Source organism: Centruroides sculpturatus, unplaced genomic scaffold, assembly GCF_000671375.1.
Source record: "Centruroides sculpturatus isolate CEXI.00-Female unplaced genomic scaffold, Cexi_2.0 scaffold278, whole genome shotgun sequence".
NCBI classification, from domain to species: domain Eukaryota; kingdom Metazoa; phylum Arthropoda; class Arachnida; order Scorpiones; family Buthidae; genus Centruroides; species Centruroides sculpturatus.
Window position 1 is genome coordinate 693,362 of NW_019384546.1, and position 13,781 is coordinate 707,142.

General features: G+C 30.7%; 1 protein-coding gene across 1 annotated transcript in view; it reads left to right on the top strand.

Moving 5' to 3' along the window:
- Positions 1 to 8,312: 8,312 nt before the first annotated feature.
- The window catches only part of LOC111623517 (acyl carrier protein, mitochondrial-like), a 22,557-nt gene continuing 17,088 nt past the window's right edge, over positions 8,313 to 13,781 (top strand). The window contains exons 1-2 of the mRNA XM_023366117.1: positions 8,313 to 8,489; positions 12,190 to 12,315. Of these exons, the coding sequence (XP_023221885.1) occupies positions 8,340 to 8,489; positions 12,190 to 12,315 (276 nt within the window). The 5' untranslated portion in view covers positions 8,313 to 8,339. The remainder of the gene's footprint in view (positions 8,490 to 12,189; positions 12,316 to 13,781) is intronic.

Sequence of the window (13,781 nt, forward strand, 5' to 3'; positions counted from 1 at the left end):
TAAAACAAAATTCAAAAAGCGGTTACATAAATATACGTTAACATTTACCAAGTTTAAATAATTGCAAAATTTATACAAGTTAATTAAATCGAAATAAAATAAAATATATACATTCAGTAAAAATTATCTTAATTATTCTTCCTGCTTACATAAACTACGTCAACTCATCGTAGAAGGATTTCCATGCCAATGACAATCCGTCAGCATCCCTATGATTAATACAGTTTGTGTGCAACTGCGCCTTGTGAATTTCTAGTTTTTTCAGATGTTTTATGGCCTGCCTGGATCTTGTAGCTTTAATGATCGACACCCAATCCCAAAAGACCTCGATATTCTGCTGCTTGGCAAAGGCAGCAAGCACCGTAGAGTCTATGTTTTTATTAACCGAGTGCTTATGTTCAGCAATTCTTTTCTTTAAGTTTCTCATGGTTGCTCCTATGTATACCAGATTAGTCGTGCTCAATTACATGTCGTTCCTCAAAGGAATTGTTAAGAAAATTACCAGAAATAAGAACATACAGATAGAACCTAGAAATAAGAACATACATTTTATGCCATTTTTTTTTCTTTTGAGTATTTTAACATTATCAAGTGAGATATCGCAACCTTTCCCTTTACGATGTATGGCCACTGCTGAATTAGTGTAATTATATTTTATAGCACATAAATGTTCTGTTAATCTAATTTTTAGGGCTCTTCCAGTTTTACGTATGTACTGATAAACTATCGATGAAATCTATGTCAATAAGAATTCCTCATGTGATAAGTTACTGGAAAAAAAAACCCAAAAACTTTTGGTTTTTTTTTTACAAATCCTGTATGTTATTTCTCAGGGGAGAAACCACATTGACTCACCTAGTTGTTTTTGAAGCCTTTTTGCTGAATAAATCTTCACTAATACTTCCTCGCCATATATTTTTTTTTCCGCACATCTTGAGTGCCACTAAAAAAAGTTCACACAAAAGATATCGCAACCTTTCCCTTTACAATGTATGGTTACTGATGAATTAATGTAATTATATTTTATAGCACATAAATGTTCTCTTAATCTAATTTTTAGGGCTCTTCCAGTTTCATGTATGTACTGATAAACTATCGATGAAATCTATGTCAATAAGAATTCCTGATGTGATAAGTTACTGGAAAAAAAACCAAAAAACTTTCGTTTTTTTTTTACAAATCCTGTATGTTATTTCTCGGGAAACACCACATTGACTCACCTAATTGTCTCTGACTCATTGCACTTGCCAATTTTATTTTAATTTCACGTCCATCTATTTTAAGTTTCTTCAATAACTTGAATGCCACTAAAGAAGTTTACACAAAAGAATATTTAAAAAGCGTTCAAAGCACTCCTTATTGCTAACTTATAAATGCTCACCCATTTGAATAACCTAAATTTACGTGTTGTATTACTAGGTTATCACTTTATTACTTTCCTACATTAAATTTACCCTACGTTACAACACTAACGATTACTTCGTAATAAATACTAGTGGCGTGCCATGACATTTGATGTCAATGGTCCATGAGAAAATTTGAATGTTGAACCGAAGGTTACTGGAAATATTACGAAAGAAATGCAAAATGCTTAGTTGCTTTTTTCACTTGTTGCAGTTTTTTTATTCAAATCTAAAAACAAAAACGAAGTGACTTATCAAGAAATAACGAACAATAAACAATATTGTGAGTGCGATTGTCATTCTTTGTGGAAAAGCGTAAAGAATCCATAAACTTGTTTCAAACAAGCAGCAATGAACTTTAGCCTTACATTAAGTTGTTATAATTAAACATGTGAGTTTCATATTAATATAGTAAAATGAACTTTTATGATCATTATTCTACAGATTTTGTATCGTTTAAAAAAATTCATAATGGTCTGCGGGATTCAAAATTGTGACTTTAGTGATCCATGAGGTGAGAAAGGTTGCCAACTGCCAGTCTAGGGTCCATTTGTATCGATTGTTCGATAAGCCAGTAAAAATTGCAGACTTCTCTAAATCTATTTTTAATATCACAATTACATTCTGAATCGTTAGCCATATAAGGGCTACAATTAAAAATAAAATAATAAAAACTTGCTTGGTGAAATAAAATGTGTGGTGGATGTACAGTACATACCCAAGTACAAAATATTCTTCCCTTGATGTGGGTTTTTGTTTGTGGTGAGAGGACCTCCCAGAGATGGTTTAGTAATTCTTTTTTACCATTCCTGGGATCTGAACACCCCCACGTGTTTGCCATATGTGGTGTCCCGTATGTCGGAAAGGGGAATCCTGGTAGTTGAGGGGCAACATAACGTTTTTAACACACTGCTTTGGCCCCTGCTTCAGATAAACGGGAGGCTGAAATCAGGCTCCATTTGAGTCAATCAGCAGGTTGTTGAGTCATTCTTGATCTCGGCCTGGAGTCAACTGATCAATGCAGACTGAGTGAACATGTTAGACAAGATGTGCTTTTCATGACTGCATTGTGAGGGTATAGCTCCTGGGAAACCCTGGTCTAACGGTCTATCTCCCATGTGACAGCATTTTTTCGTTGGGCTCCATGGTGAGTGGGATCAATCAATCAATCAATTTTATTAATATGTAATAACACATATCCTGGCTTCGCAGTAGCATTGCCAGGAGAAAAAAAATTGCTACAATACATATATCGTTAATATCATTAAATACAATTTTCGTGAATACAGAATAAATAATTCATATGATTTACCGTTAATTAATAATATGTTACAATTAATTATTATTGTTGAGGTTCCAGAATATGTTATACAATATAATTTTGTGTATATCACGTGAGTTACTTAAATTTATAAACAGAAATTTAAGTTATAGTACATACAGTTAACATTATAAACTAACATTTAACATACAGTCATTATATACATACAATTCAACATACATTTCTTATATATTTTTGCACAGATAAATTTATACGAATTCAATAGAAAATGTAAGTCGTATTTTACTAACACAGTAATATTGTACATATATTCTTGACATTAATTATGTACTGTCGAGTGCAAAATGGTATTGTAATTGGAAATTTGCTTATATCTCCACATTATTAACAATAGGTGTGAGGATCCAGGGATTGTTTTTCTAAATTTTTAACAAAGCCAAACCACGGTTTTATACTTAATTAATTAATTAATTAATTTATTAAATTTATTATTAAAAGATTTATTTATTATAAAGTAAGCAATTTGTTTTACTTGGTAGATCAAAAAATTGGTATTAATGTTCCAGACAACCCGATATTTTAAGTGCATAATTGCTTTTAAAAAAACATAGGTGAAAAGAGAAGATATTGATTAGAGTGCCTGATACCTTCAGTCAATAGAATTGATCTTGAAACCATCTCAACATTCTGTTGACTAGATTTTATGATTAAGAAATTTGTTTTTCAAAACTGCAATGCAGTGTAATAATCAACACTTGGCATAACTCATTCATTTATTTCAGCTTTTTATTGAGCCAACAAAGCATATGCCATACCTTGAGGAATTTGTAGAACAGCTAAAATAAATCCTGTCATAATGTCACTTAATAAATATTTTTTAAGTGGGTAATGAGGTAGCCAGTATAACAGATGAAATACAGAATAATGCAGTCCTGTAATTTTCTGTATTTCCTCTGTTATACTGGCTACCTCGTTATCCACTTAAAAAATATTTATTAAGTGACATTATGACAGGATTTATTTTAGTTGTTCTACAAATTCCTCAAGGTATGGCATATGCTTTGTTGGCTCAATAAAAAGCTGAAATAAATGAATGAGTTATGCCAAGTGTTGATTATTACACTGCATTGCGGTTTTGAAAAACAAATATAAAGATACAACACAGTTTCGAAATATGGAAGATTAAGAAATTCTTGATGTATTTAGTACATGCAAGGAAAACAAGTTTTCTGCATAAATGATTGAAGAGAGCTTAATCAATATTGATCTCTCTTCAATCATTGATGATTTCAATGATTGATTAACAAGAAATTTTTATTGATATACATCAACATAGAATAATAATAACAACAAATCAGCAGGTACATAGAACTTGCCTAGAAAATAAGGCATCTGTGGAGGATGGATGGGAGTGCTAATTATACCTGTTCTTCCCTCTACCGGTGTCATATCCCACACACTTCACAAAACATGGGAACATTATAGTTGAATAGAAACACATAACATCACACTACAGAAAGCCACTATATTGAATACATGTTGTATTAGGAAATTCCTGAGTACAGACACACACACACTGACACACTTATTTTTGTCTTGTTTTGGTTGCTATGCCTTGACTCTAGTCCGACATAGTACACAAGAACTCGTGTCAGCTGATTATAACCTACTACACCCAACATAATAATAGTATTAAAATGTTTGTAAAGTGGTGATATATTGTTAATCTTTTCAAATTGTGATTAATTCAAAAATTATTAACATTTTAAGACCGTTAATAATTTTATAATAAATATTAAATTGATAATGATTAAAACAAAAATTAATGTAATTTATATAATCAGTAGATGACAAAAATTCTAATAAAACTGTTTAAAGCATTTTGTTTTTCTTATTTTAACTAATTTGATATAAAATATTTGAATTATACAAAAATACTACAATTTTTAAAATTAGGTTTAATAAATTAAAAATTTTACTTAGATTATTATCTATTTCTAATGGAAAAAAATAAAAGTTATGCACAAAATTAATAATAATGTTAAATTAATTTTTCAGTTGACAGTAGAGTCTCATTTTACGAAAGATTTGGGATTAGATAGTTTAGATCATGTAGAAGTAATAATGGCTATGGAAGATGAATTTGGTAAGTAACCTGTTGAATTTTTTACCATTAAATTTAAAATTATGATTCTATAGTTTTAAACACAATATGAAAATATAATTTATGCTATATGTCTAATAATTAAATTATTATATGATAAATTTTAGTTATTCACAATATTAGTAGTAACAATAGCTTTTGCAAAACAAAAAAAATATATATGTATGTTGGTCTTTAATTATTTGTGAACAATTTATTTTAATAATAAAACAGCAATCTGAAGTATACAAAATCCACATTTTATTAACTGTAAGTGTTTTTAAAGTTTTCAGTTTAACAAGTTTATAATTTTTTATATCTGACAATAAACTAAAAAACTTGAAAATGTTTATGAAGTTAATAAAATTTAGTCTTCTATATATTTTAAATTGTATTTTTTTACAGTATTAGTTGTAATTGTTGTACATTTAATAAACTGTGTACATACATATACAGTAGAGTCTCAAAAACTCGGCCTAATGTGGACCGAAGGGTGGCCGAGTTTGTGAAAATGCCGGGTTATCGGGAATGGGGTTAAAAAAAATAAGTACGAGTGTTTCCTCAGAAAATACTGTACTGTACTTGTATGTATTGTTTACTTGAGAATATAACAGAGAATAAACTGCCCAAATACCCTTAAACAAAGGAAAAGTACGTCCTTTATGAAGGCATAGAGCCTTTACTACATGAAAATGAAAATTAATGAATACACTGTGTACAATAATTTACCTGATAAGACAGACCTCAGAAAAATACTTTGAGGCATAAAGCTGTCTATAATGAAAATTAATTAACTAAGGATTTTTTTTGTCCTGCCAGGGTATGGCCAAGTTATCCAGACTGCCGGGTTATCGAGTGCCAAGTTTTCAAGACTACTGTATTTAAATTCCAGTGAAATTAAATTAAACTGTATTAGAAATTTTTTTAAGGATAAGTCTTGAAAATAATAGCAAGCTTTATAGTATTACTTTTCAGTAAACGGTTAATTTTTATTGCACAAGTGAATAAAAGTTGTTCTTTTTAGTATAATCATTTTTTATTAAATTTCTAGATTATTCAGTGATCAGAACAGAGTTAAAACAATGTAATGTGTTTTGATTGGCTGTTTGTAACATGTACTTAGTTTACAATTGAACTATATATACACTCCATGTTAAATGAGAGTTGAACAGGTTGTAATATCTAAATAATCTGCAACTATCTTGTATTTATTTGTATTTTCAATACTTAAGCACCTTTTATTACATATTAAACATCTAGTTAGGGCAATGGCTGCTTCTATTGTAATGGATGGCTAAAGATTAGCATAGTTTGTCACAGTAATAAGGTCTACCAACTCTATTTCAACACATGATAAGGCTTTTATGACACCTAGGGAGATGAAGAAAGTATATGGAGTGTGTCAATGGTGAAATGGGTATGCAACCCATATTCCATCATGATAGTTAGGGTATGTGTTATCTCTAAAGCTGGCCTTGCAATTGCATTGGCTCTAAAGCCAATGCAATTTATGTACTTCTACCATCTCGAATCATCTGAATACTGAAACTCTATACAAGGGTTTAAAGGCCAAAAAGACAGGTAGTTTATTGTTACTGCCTAGTTAGTATCCAGACTACTAAACAAAGCAGTACCAGGATCAAAATTTAGCGGAATAGAGCTTGTCTGTTGAAGTAATCTTTCATTTTGGAGTTGTTGGTACTGCATTTCAGAAAAACTGGTAAATTACTTTTGTTTGCATACAAACGGTGTTTTTAGCTTTGCACTAGGACTTGATTCTTTTATAGATCTGTATTACAGGTATTGTAACTCGTTGTATAAAGATCCTGCAGTCTAGTCAATAGGTGGTTCACGGCTTTGGCTTGTTATTCTGCAAGTAAATCCTTGCAAAAGCATTCAAGCTCCTAAATTGTGATATCCTTGAATGGTAGAGGATTTGGGGTAAATTTGTGCTTGTACTTTGAAGGCATTGCCTACTCATTTTGGTATCACTACATTTTGTTCATGTAGAAAACTGGGTTGATGTGGAAGATTCCTTGTTGGACTGACATGTAATTGTTTGCTGAAGATTCATTTTAACTTTTTGATCCTTTATGTTCAATATTATGCATTTTACCTTGTTCTAGAACTTCAATAAATTCAAATTTGTCAATGATGGAGACTTGCATTTTATTTCTAGCTTCATTGCACTTGTATTTGGCTCAGCATTCATTTGCATTCATTTTATAGAAATGTTGGAATTGAAACACTTAACAATGATCTTTACTGAATTCTTTTATAATTCACAAGAAAGGAAGTTCTGAAGACACTCTGGGAACACTCCATTGAGTCTATTCTGGCATAAGACAATGTATTGCTCTTCAAGCTTAAGTAACTTTGAAGCACACTTCTTTAGCTTCTTGCCCATCATTATGATGTATAATCAACTACTTCATATACACTTAGCACCATAGTAATGTAAATATTTATTTGCTTGCTTCAGAAAGCTAAATAACTATAATAGTTGACTAAGATATGTTTTTGTCCTAACCAGGACATCAGCTTAGAATTCATATCAATTGAATACAAAGATTGTTCTTTTAAAATTAGAAACACACCTCTTCTATGTGGGATCACTTACAGCTCTATAACATTTTCCATCAAGAAACTTATTCACTTTGTGTCCTAGTAACAGCACGGTGTTGACTCAATAGGCTTTAGAAAAGGATGCCACCATACATTAGAACAAACCTGTGGTACTCAAAACCTGGTCCAATGTAAATACCATCAGAATAATGGAGCAGAGTTTAATCCATAATTTAGGAATGAATCTTAAAATCATTAATTCACATGATAATGAACAGTATCATTACAATGTTTTCATTGCTTTCATATACAATTCCTGTGCATTTCCTAATGGGAGTATTATACAAACTTATTTTGTATATTGTTGCTTACAATCATAGCTTCTCATTAATCACTAAGTGTTTGTTACTAAGGTAATTGGAGTTAGATCTGTTTAATATACTAAAATAATGAAGTAAATAGGTTTTTGCAGTGTTTTAGTATTATTTGAGAAAATGGTGGTTGTTATTTGGATGAAGTGGAAAAGTTAGAATTTTTCCCATAAGAAATAATTAGAAAACATTTTTTAATATTCAAATTCCTAATATTAATAATAATCATTATCAGGAATGCATAGATTTTGATAATAGAATATGGTTCTTAAAGAGGTGATCATCTAGATCAGTGTTTCTCAACGGGGGCGATATCGCCCCCATGTTGGTGATTAGTGACAATTTATATTTTGGGGGGGCGAAAAACAATTTTATGGGCGATATAGTAAAACATTATATTAAGAATAATTAGATATTTTATTTGTTATATCGTACAATAATTAAACAAATAACATTATACTAGTCACTAGNATTTTTCTATTGTTTATACTGTAATTATTTTGATTATAAATTGTAGCAAATTTTGAATAATCGCGCTAGAGGGCGTTGATAAAAAGGTCAGGAACATACCAAAAATGGCGATGGCTGGTCGAATGGTACAATGCTTTCTGAGAATGCCTTCTTTGTTCATTCCTGCACGAAATGTAGTCACATGCGCCGTGTCTACTAACGCTCACATAAACGTGCAAAATTTTCAAGGAAATTATCAATATCTAAAGCCTAAGGTATAATTAATATTATTTAAAATATTAACAAACTATTTTTATGTATTTTTCAAGCAAAGTTTGATGTTTTATTAAAATATAAACAAGGTGTAATAGCAAAATATTAAATTAGATTTGTTACAACAGTACAATTTATTAAGCTAATGGGCTGATGGAAAGGATCATCTTCATGTAAGATGTTTGTTGAGGTTCCTGTTTTAAAAATTCTCTCTTTTTGAATTTTACTTTTTATCTTATATTCTAACATCTTTTCTTCTGTATATACATACAAATATTTGGTAAGTTAGATTTATAGTATATGAGTGGAAGTAAGTATTCAGAACATTGGTGAAGGACAATTAGGATCTGACTAATTCAACAGCATTTAAAACTGAATGAGCAAAGCTTTTTATTTGAAAAACCATTATTGATAAATTCTTTTTCGTTGAAAAATACTTTAAAAATTTTTTAAAAATTTATACGCTATTTATTAATGTACTGTACATCGGTGATTCCCAGAGTTTTTTGAACCACCGCCCTCTTGCTTCTGTAAACTTATGCCTTATACACAATACCCCAACCTGTTTTTCCATTGTTAGAAAAGCTTTTCTACAAACCTCACACTTTGTATCCTTACTGTATATTGTTCTCTGCATCTGGAAACTCTTAAATGCTATACACTTGTTGCTAAATTCAGCAGTTCTGAAGCAGAAGTTGCATGCATTCAAATAGTAATTTTTACAACACCAAATGCTACAGCAATGATGAAACGTGGCATATAAACTTAGCTATAATTTCACTGTTCAACAAGTTATATAATGTTAATAGATGTAAAGATACTCTTTTGCCAGTCTTCCTTGACAAAAGATAATGATATTTCATTATAAGGATAGGGACATTTAACTAGAATGCAAAAGTATTTTAATGCTCATTTATGCTCAATAAAAGTATTCATTGAATAAGTGTTTAAATTCTTATGTATTTAGTTTTTGTTATTTAACAGATTGAAAAGTAAAATTATAATCAAGAATTATCAAGCTTGAAGAGTCCATTCGTGAATGCAGCCATCTTGATAAAGTGAAAAAAAAGTACCTTCTGAGGCTGCTGTAAATTATACTCTCAAACTGGTTGTTTGCTTTACATGCAGCAATCTTATTAGCAATGATTTTGCTTTAAGCTTCCTACAGCCTTTGCAGCACTGCTAAATTTAGCAACAACATGAATGTTTCTTCTTGTTTTAACAGAAGAAAGGGAAAGGTTATCAGTGACCTGAATCTTTGTCTGTGGTCACTGTCAGGTCAGGACCCTCCTCCAGTGCTCCCTTTTTTCTTTTTCTCCTCTACATTTTCTCACCACTCTCCAGGGAGCATTAGCACCCGCTTTGGGAACTATTAGCTTATACTGTGCATTCGTTCAGATAAAATAACTTAATTTTCATCCATTTTCCAATTTCCAATCTAGTTGAAACTGCATGCATATGTATTCCTGATAACAATACACTTTTTTAGACTTTCCAAAAGCTCAGAAATTGTCGTAGATGATATGGGATAGAAAAGTCCATAATGATTTGTATTTTATGCAGTTCTGGTTTTCCGGGCCATTGAGAGGAGAGCTGGGGATTTTTCCCTGGACCTGGAGAAAACTTGAGGCCTGTAGTGATTCTTACCCTCTATAAAATTATTATTTTTACTAACAAAATAAAATCTTTAAGACTGCTCTATTTTAAAGAAACATTTTACATATTTTGTCTGTTCAAAAAACAAAAGGCTAATGTGATCTGTTCTATACCCTGGCCCCATACAAACACTCAATAGTCCTGCCAGTTGAACCTCCATTCTGTCAGTGAATTGGCATAGTATTCACATGCTGACTTGTTGGAAGCACTCCAAAATCACAGAGAAGCATCTAAGATGTTTCCAGAAGTCAGTGCAAAAACAACATCATTGAGGTAACAAACAAATTTTCCATTTCAATATGCAACTCAATATCTTCCATACTCTTTTCAACAAAAAACAATTTTAATAGGACAGACATTTTACAGTGTCTTTAAGAAGCCCGAGTCAGGTTTTTAAACTATTCTAAAATGAATGTTCTATTGATTATTCCAAACTGAAACATTCAAACAATGTGATGTTATTTAAAAATAGTTTGAAAACCTGACACAGGTCTCTTAAAGAGGCCAAAAATGCTTGTCCCATTAAAAAGATTTTTGCTAGAAAGAGTATAGGTGTGGAGTTGCTGATTGTTCCAATTTCTCAAGAGTATATCAATTCCGTTTCAAACTTTACAAGAAATTGTCCTTCTTTGTCTCAAAGATAGCCGGAGCATTGCATAATCCAAATAGGAAGACTTGAAATCTGAATAATCCAACATAATTGATGAAACTGGTCTCTTCTAACTTGTTTGTTGACTTATATATGCACTATATATCTGCAACTAGCAGATAAGCTTGGTGTTGCTTGGGCAAAAAGTAACGATGGCGAAGATTAAGATTATTACATTACAGTCAATCTTACCCATTTTCACAGAATGCAAGAATTAGGTTCCCCTGTTTCCAGACTAATTAGAAAATTTTAAGATGGGTCTAAAATTATGTTTGATTTAACATAAAAAACCGCATCTGCGCCTGTAAATCTTGCACATTGCTTTCTTTTAACATTTCCATTGTTAAAGCCTTAATCCTGTCCCTTTCCCTGCAGTGGAGGGGGGAATTTCAAAAACTCCCTTGTTAGTGTGCGTTCTCGTAACATACCCTAACTGTGTACCAAATTTCAAGTTTTGACTCCTAACCATGCTGAAATGCTCATGATGAAATGCTCGTATACATGTGTGCCATCTATCGTAGGATAAATGTACTATGCCAGAAACCTTTGCGGGAGTATATTGAACAACTTCCCAAAGTTTCATGGCAATCGGATAAATGGTGTAGTAATGCATGAAGGACAGACAGACATACATTCATTTTTATATATATAGATATATGTATTGCAGATCTATTGATTAATAGTATTGGGCCTTTTGTAGTTTATAATGTTGTCTATCCATAGAAGTGAGTAGATTTCTTTATTTGTGACAGAGTACAACTTACAATAGTCAACACAGAATCACCAACATCCATCACATTCTTTATAAAACCATTGTGGAGTACAACTTGTATTATCTTATTTCTAATCAGACAGGCTGAAAATACATTTATGTTACTGATGACTGTTAGAAGAAACTGCAATGTGTGTGTCCTGTTGATGCAGACTAATTGCTTTTTGATATTCAAAAGATAAATGGTTTATATGAGTTAAGTTAAAATGAAATTTTAAAAAAGTTTAAAAAACTAAAATTTGATAAAGATTCATTTAGTTAATCTATTTGCTTATTAATAATACATAAAATTTTACTGTACAGCAAAGTTTTATGTTTATGTTCTAAATCTTTGTATTTTTACAAATGGCAATAAGCTTTAACTTATAAACCAAGTTATGATTTACATATATTTATATCATAAATGGTAAACTAGCTTTTTTGCTAGTTTACTTCTAAAACTTACAGTATTATCTTTAAAAAGTTAAGGAATCATTCTGTAAATTTTATACGTAAACAACTTGATAACTTGTGTAATTATTAACATTTTGGAAATTTTGTAAGAGGCTTTTTGCTGAAATATTAATAAAAGTTAAAATAGAACTATATTTTTTGATTTTAATGTAATTTTTGTTTTTAATTTTAGGCTTCTTCTTTGGTATTGTTTAATCAGAAAAGATTCTACAGTGCCAAGGAACCATTGACATTAGAGATTATCAAGGATAGAGTACTTCTTGTTTTAAGGCTGTATGATAAAATTGATCCACAAAAAGTAAGTTTATAATTCACAATGAAAATACTGTATATTTATTCATTTCAAATAAACTTTTTACAATAGTAAAGAAAATATTTCAGTTACTTTTTAAAGTTTTGAGAATAATAGAATCTGAATTTGATTTCTTAAATTAAATTGTGCTCTGTTTTCAAAGCAATGAAAATAAAATGAATTCAGTTACTGATTTGATGAAAATACAAGATAAATATTTATTTAGTTTCAGACAGTAACACATATATAACAAGTAAGCACAGTAATTTCAAAGTACACAGAAAACTACTGCTAAAGCTATAACTTAAATAGTTCCTTATTTGATCAGAATTTTTAGTTTTAACATCCCAACACCATTTTATGTTTACATTTACCCTGCTATGGATTTACAACTTCAATCAAAAGCCAGTTTATTTTTCTTTCTTCCCAAAACCAAAGTTGCAATTCTAAGCCAAAGCATTCTAAAACATTTGATTCCAACAATTCAAGCTAACCATTGAACTCCTTTTTGAATTATTATTATTTTTTCTTTTTTGCTTGCACTTGAATTTTTCTTATTTTTCATTTAATGCTTAAAACCCTTTTTAATTTAACTCTTTAAGTTTTCAAAGATGGAATTTTACAGGATTATGTCTTGACCTAACACTTTATATATGACTTTAAACCAATGTAGTTTTAGTACTAAAACTACACATATGTAATGACTAAAAGTAAAACTCAAGAACTTAACCAAAACAACATTACTTTAAACACAATAGAAACAAAAAAAGTAAAACGGCAAAACCGTATTTGGGACAAGACTATGTCTCAGAGACTCACTACTAAGCGGAATCACTTTGATGCTCAAGGCAGGTCTCGTTCTCATTCTCCTATCTTCTTTGATATCGCTGCCTTTGGGTGCGATTGTTCAAACTTTGCCGGCCACGACCATGAGATCGTCCACGATGCATCTTTGATGAAATTAACCTATCTAATTTCAAAATTTCTCTCCATTGTGTGTCAGCCCGGGCTGAATTTTTGTCGATGTGTAACAAAAAGTTCCCGTTTTTGAAAAAAATAATCATGGCTATTGTATCGTCCAAAATTATTTTATTTTGCACAAACAATATACAGTTTAATCCGATTATAATGTCATCAAATGTAACGACAACCCTAATATAACATCAAATTTTTATCGGTTCTATGATTTTACTATACTAGATAATGTTAAAAAAAACCCACTTGTAATGACATAAAACCATTTTAACATCATATTTGAAGCACACTCAAATTTACAAAATTAGATTATAAATTTTATTTAACATAGAAGAAACTACGTGTTCAGTCCTAAGGTCAGAGTTCACTTCTTAGAATGACTGTGGGTGGTACTCTCCCCTTACCTGACTTCGGTGGGGTGAGGTGGCTGTTTTGCCTGTTTGTAGAAGAGGGTCGCCATTTTGTATTTTATTTTGGCATAACAATATTTTAAAATT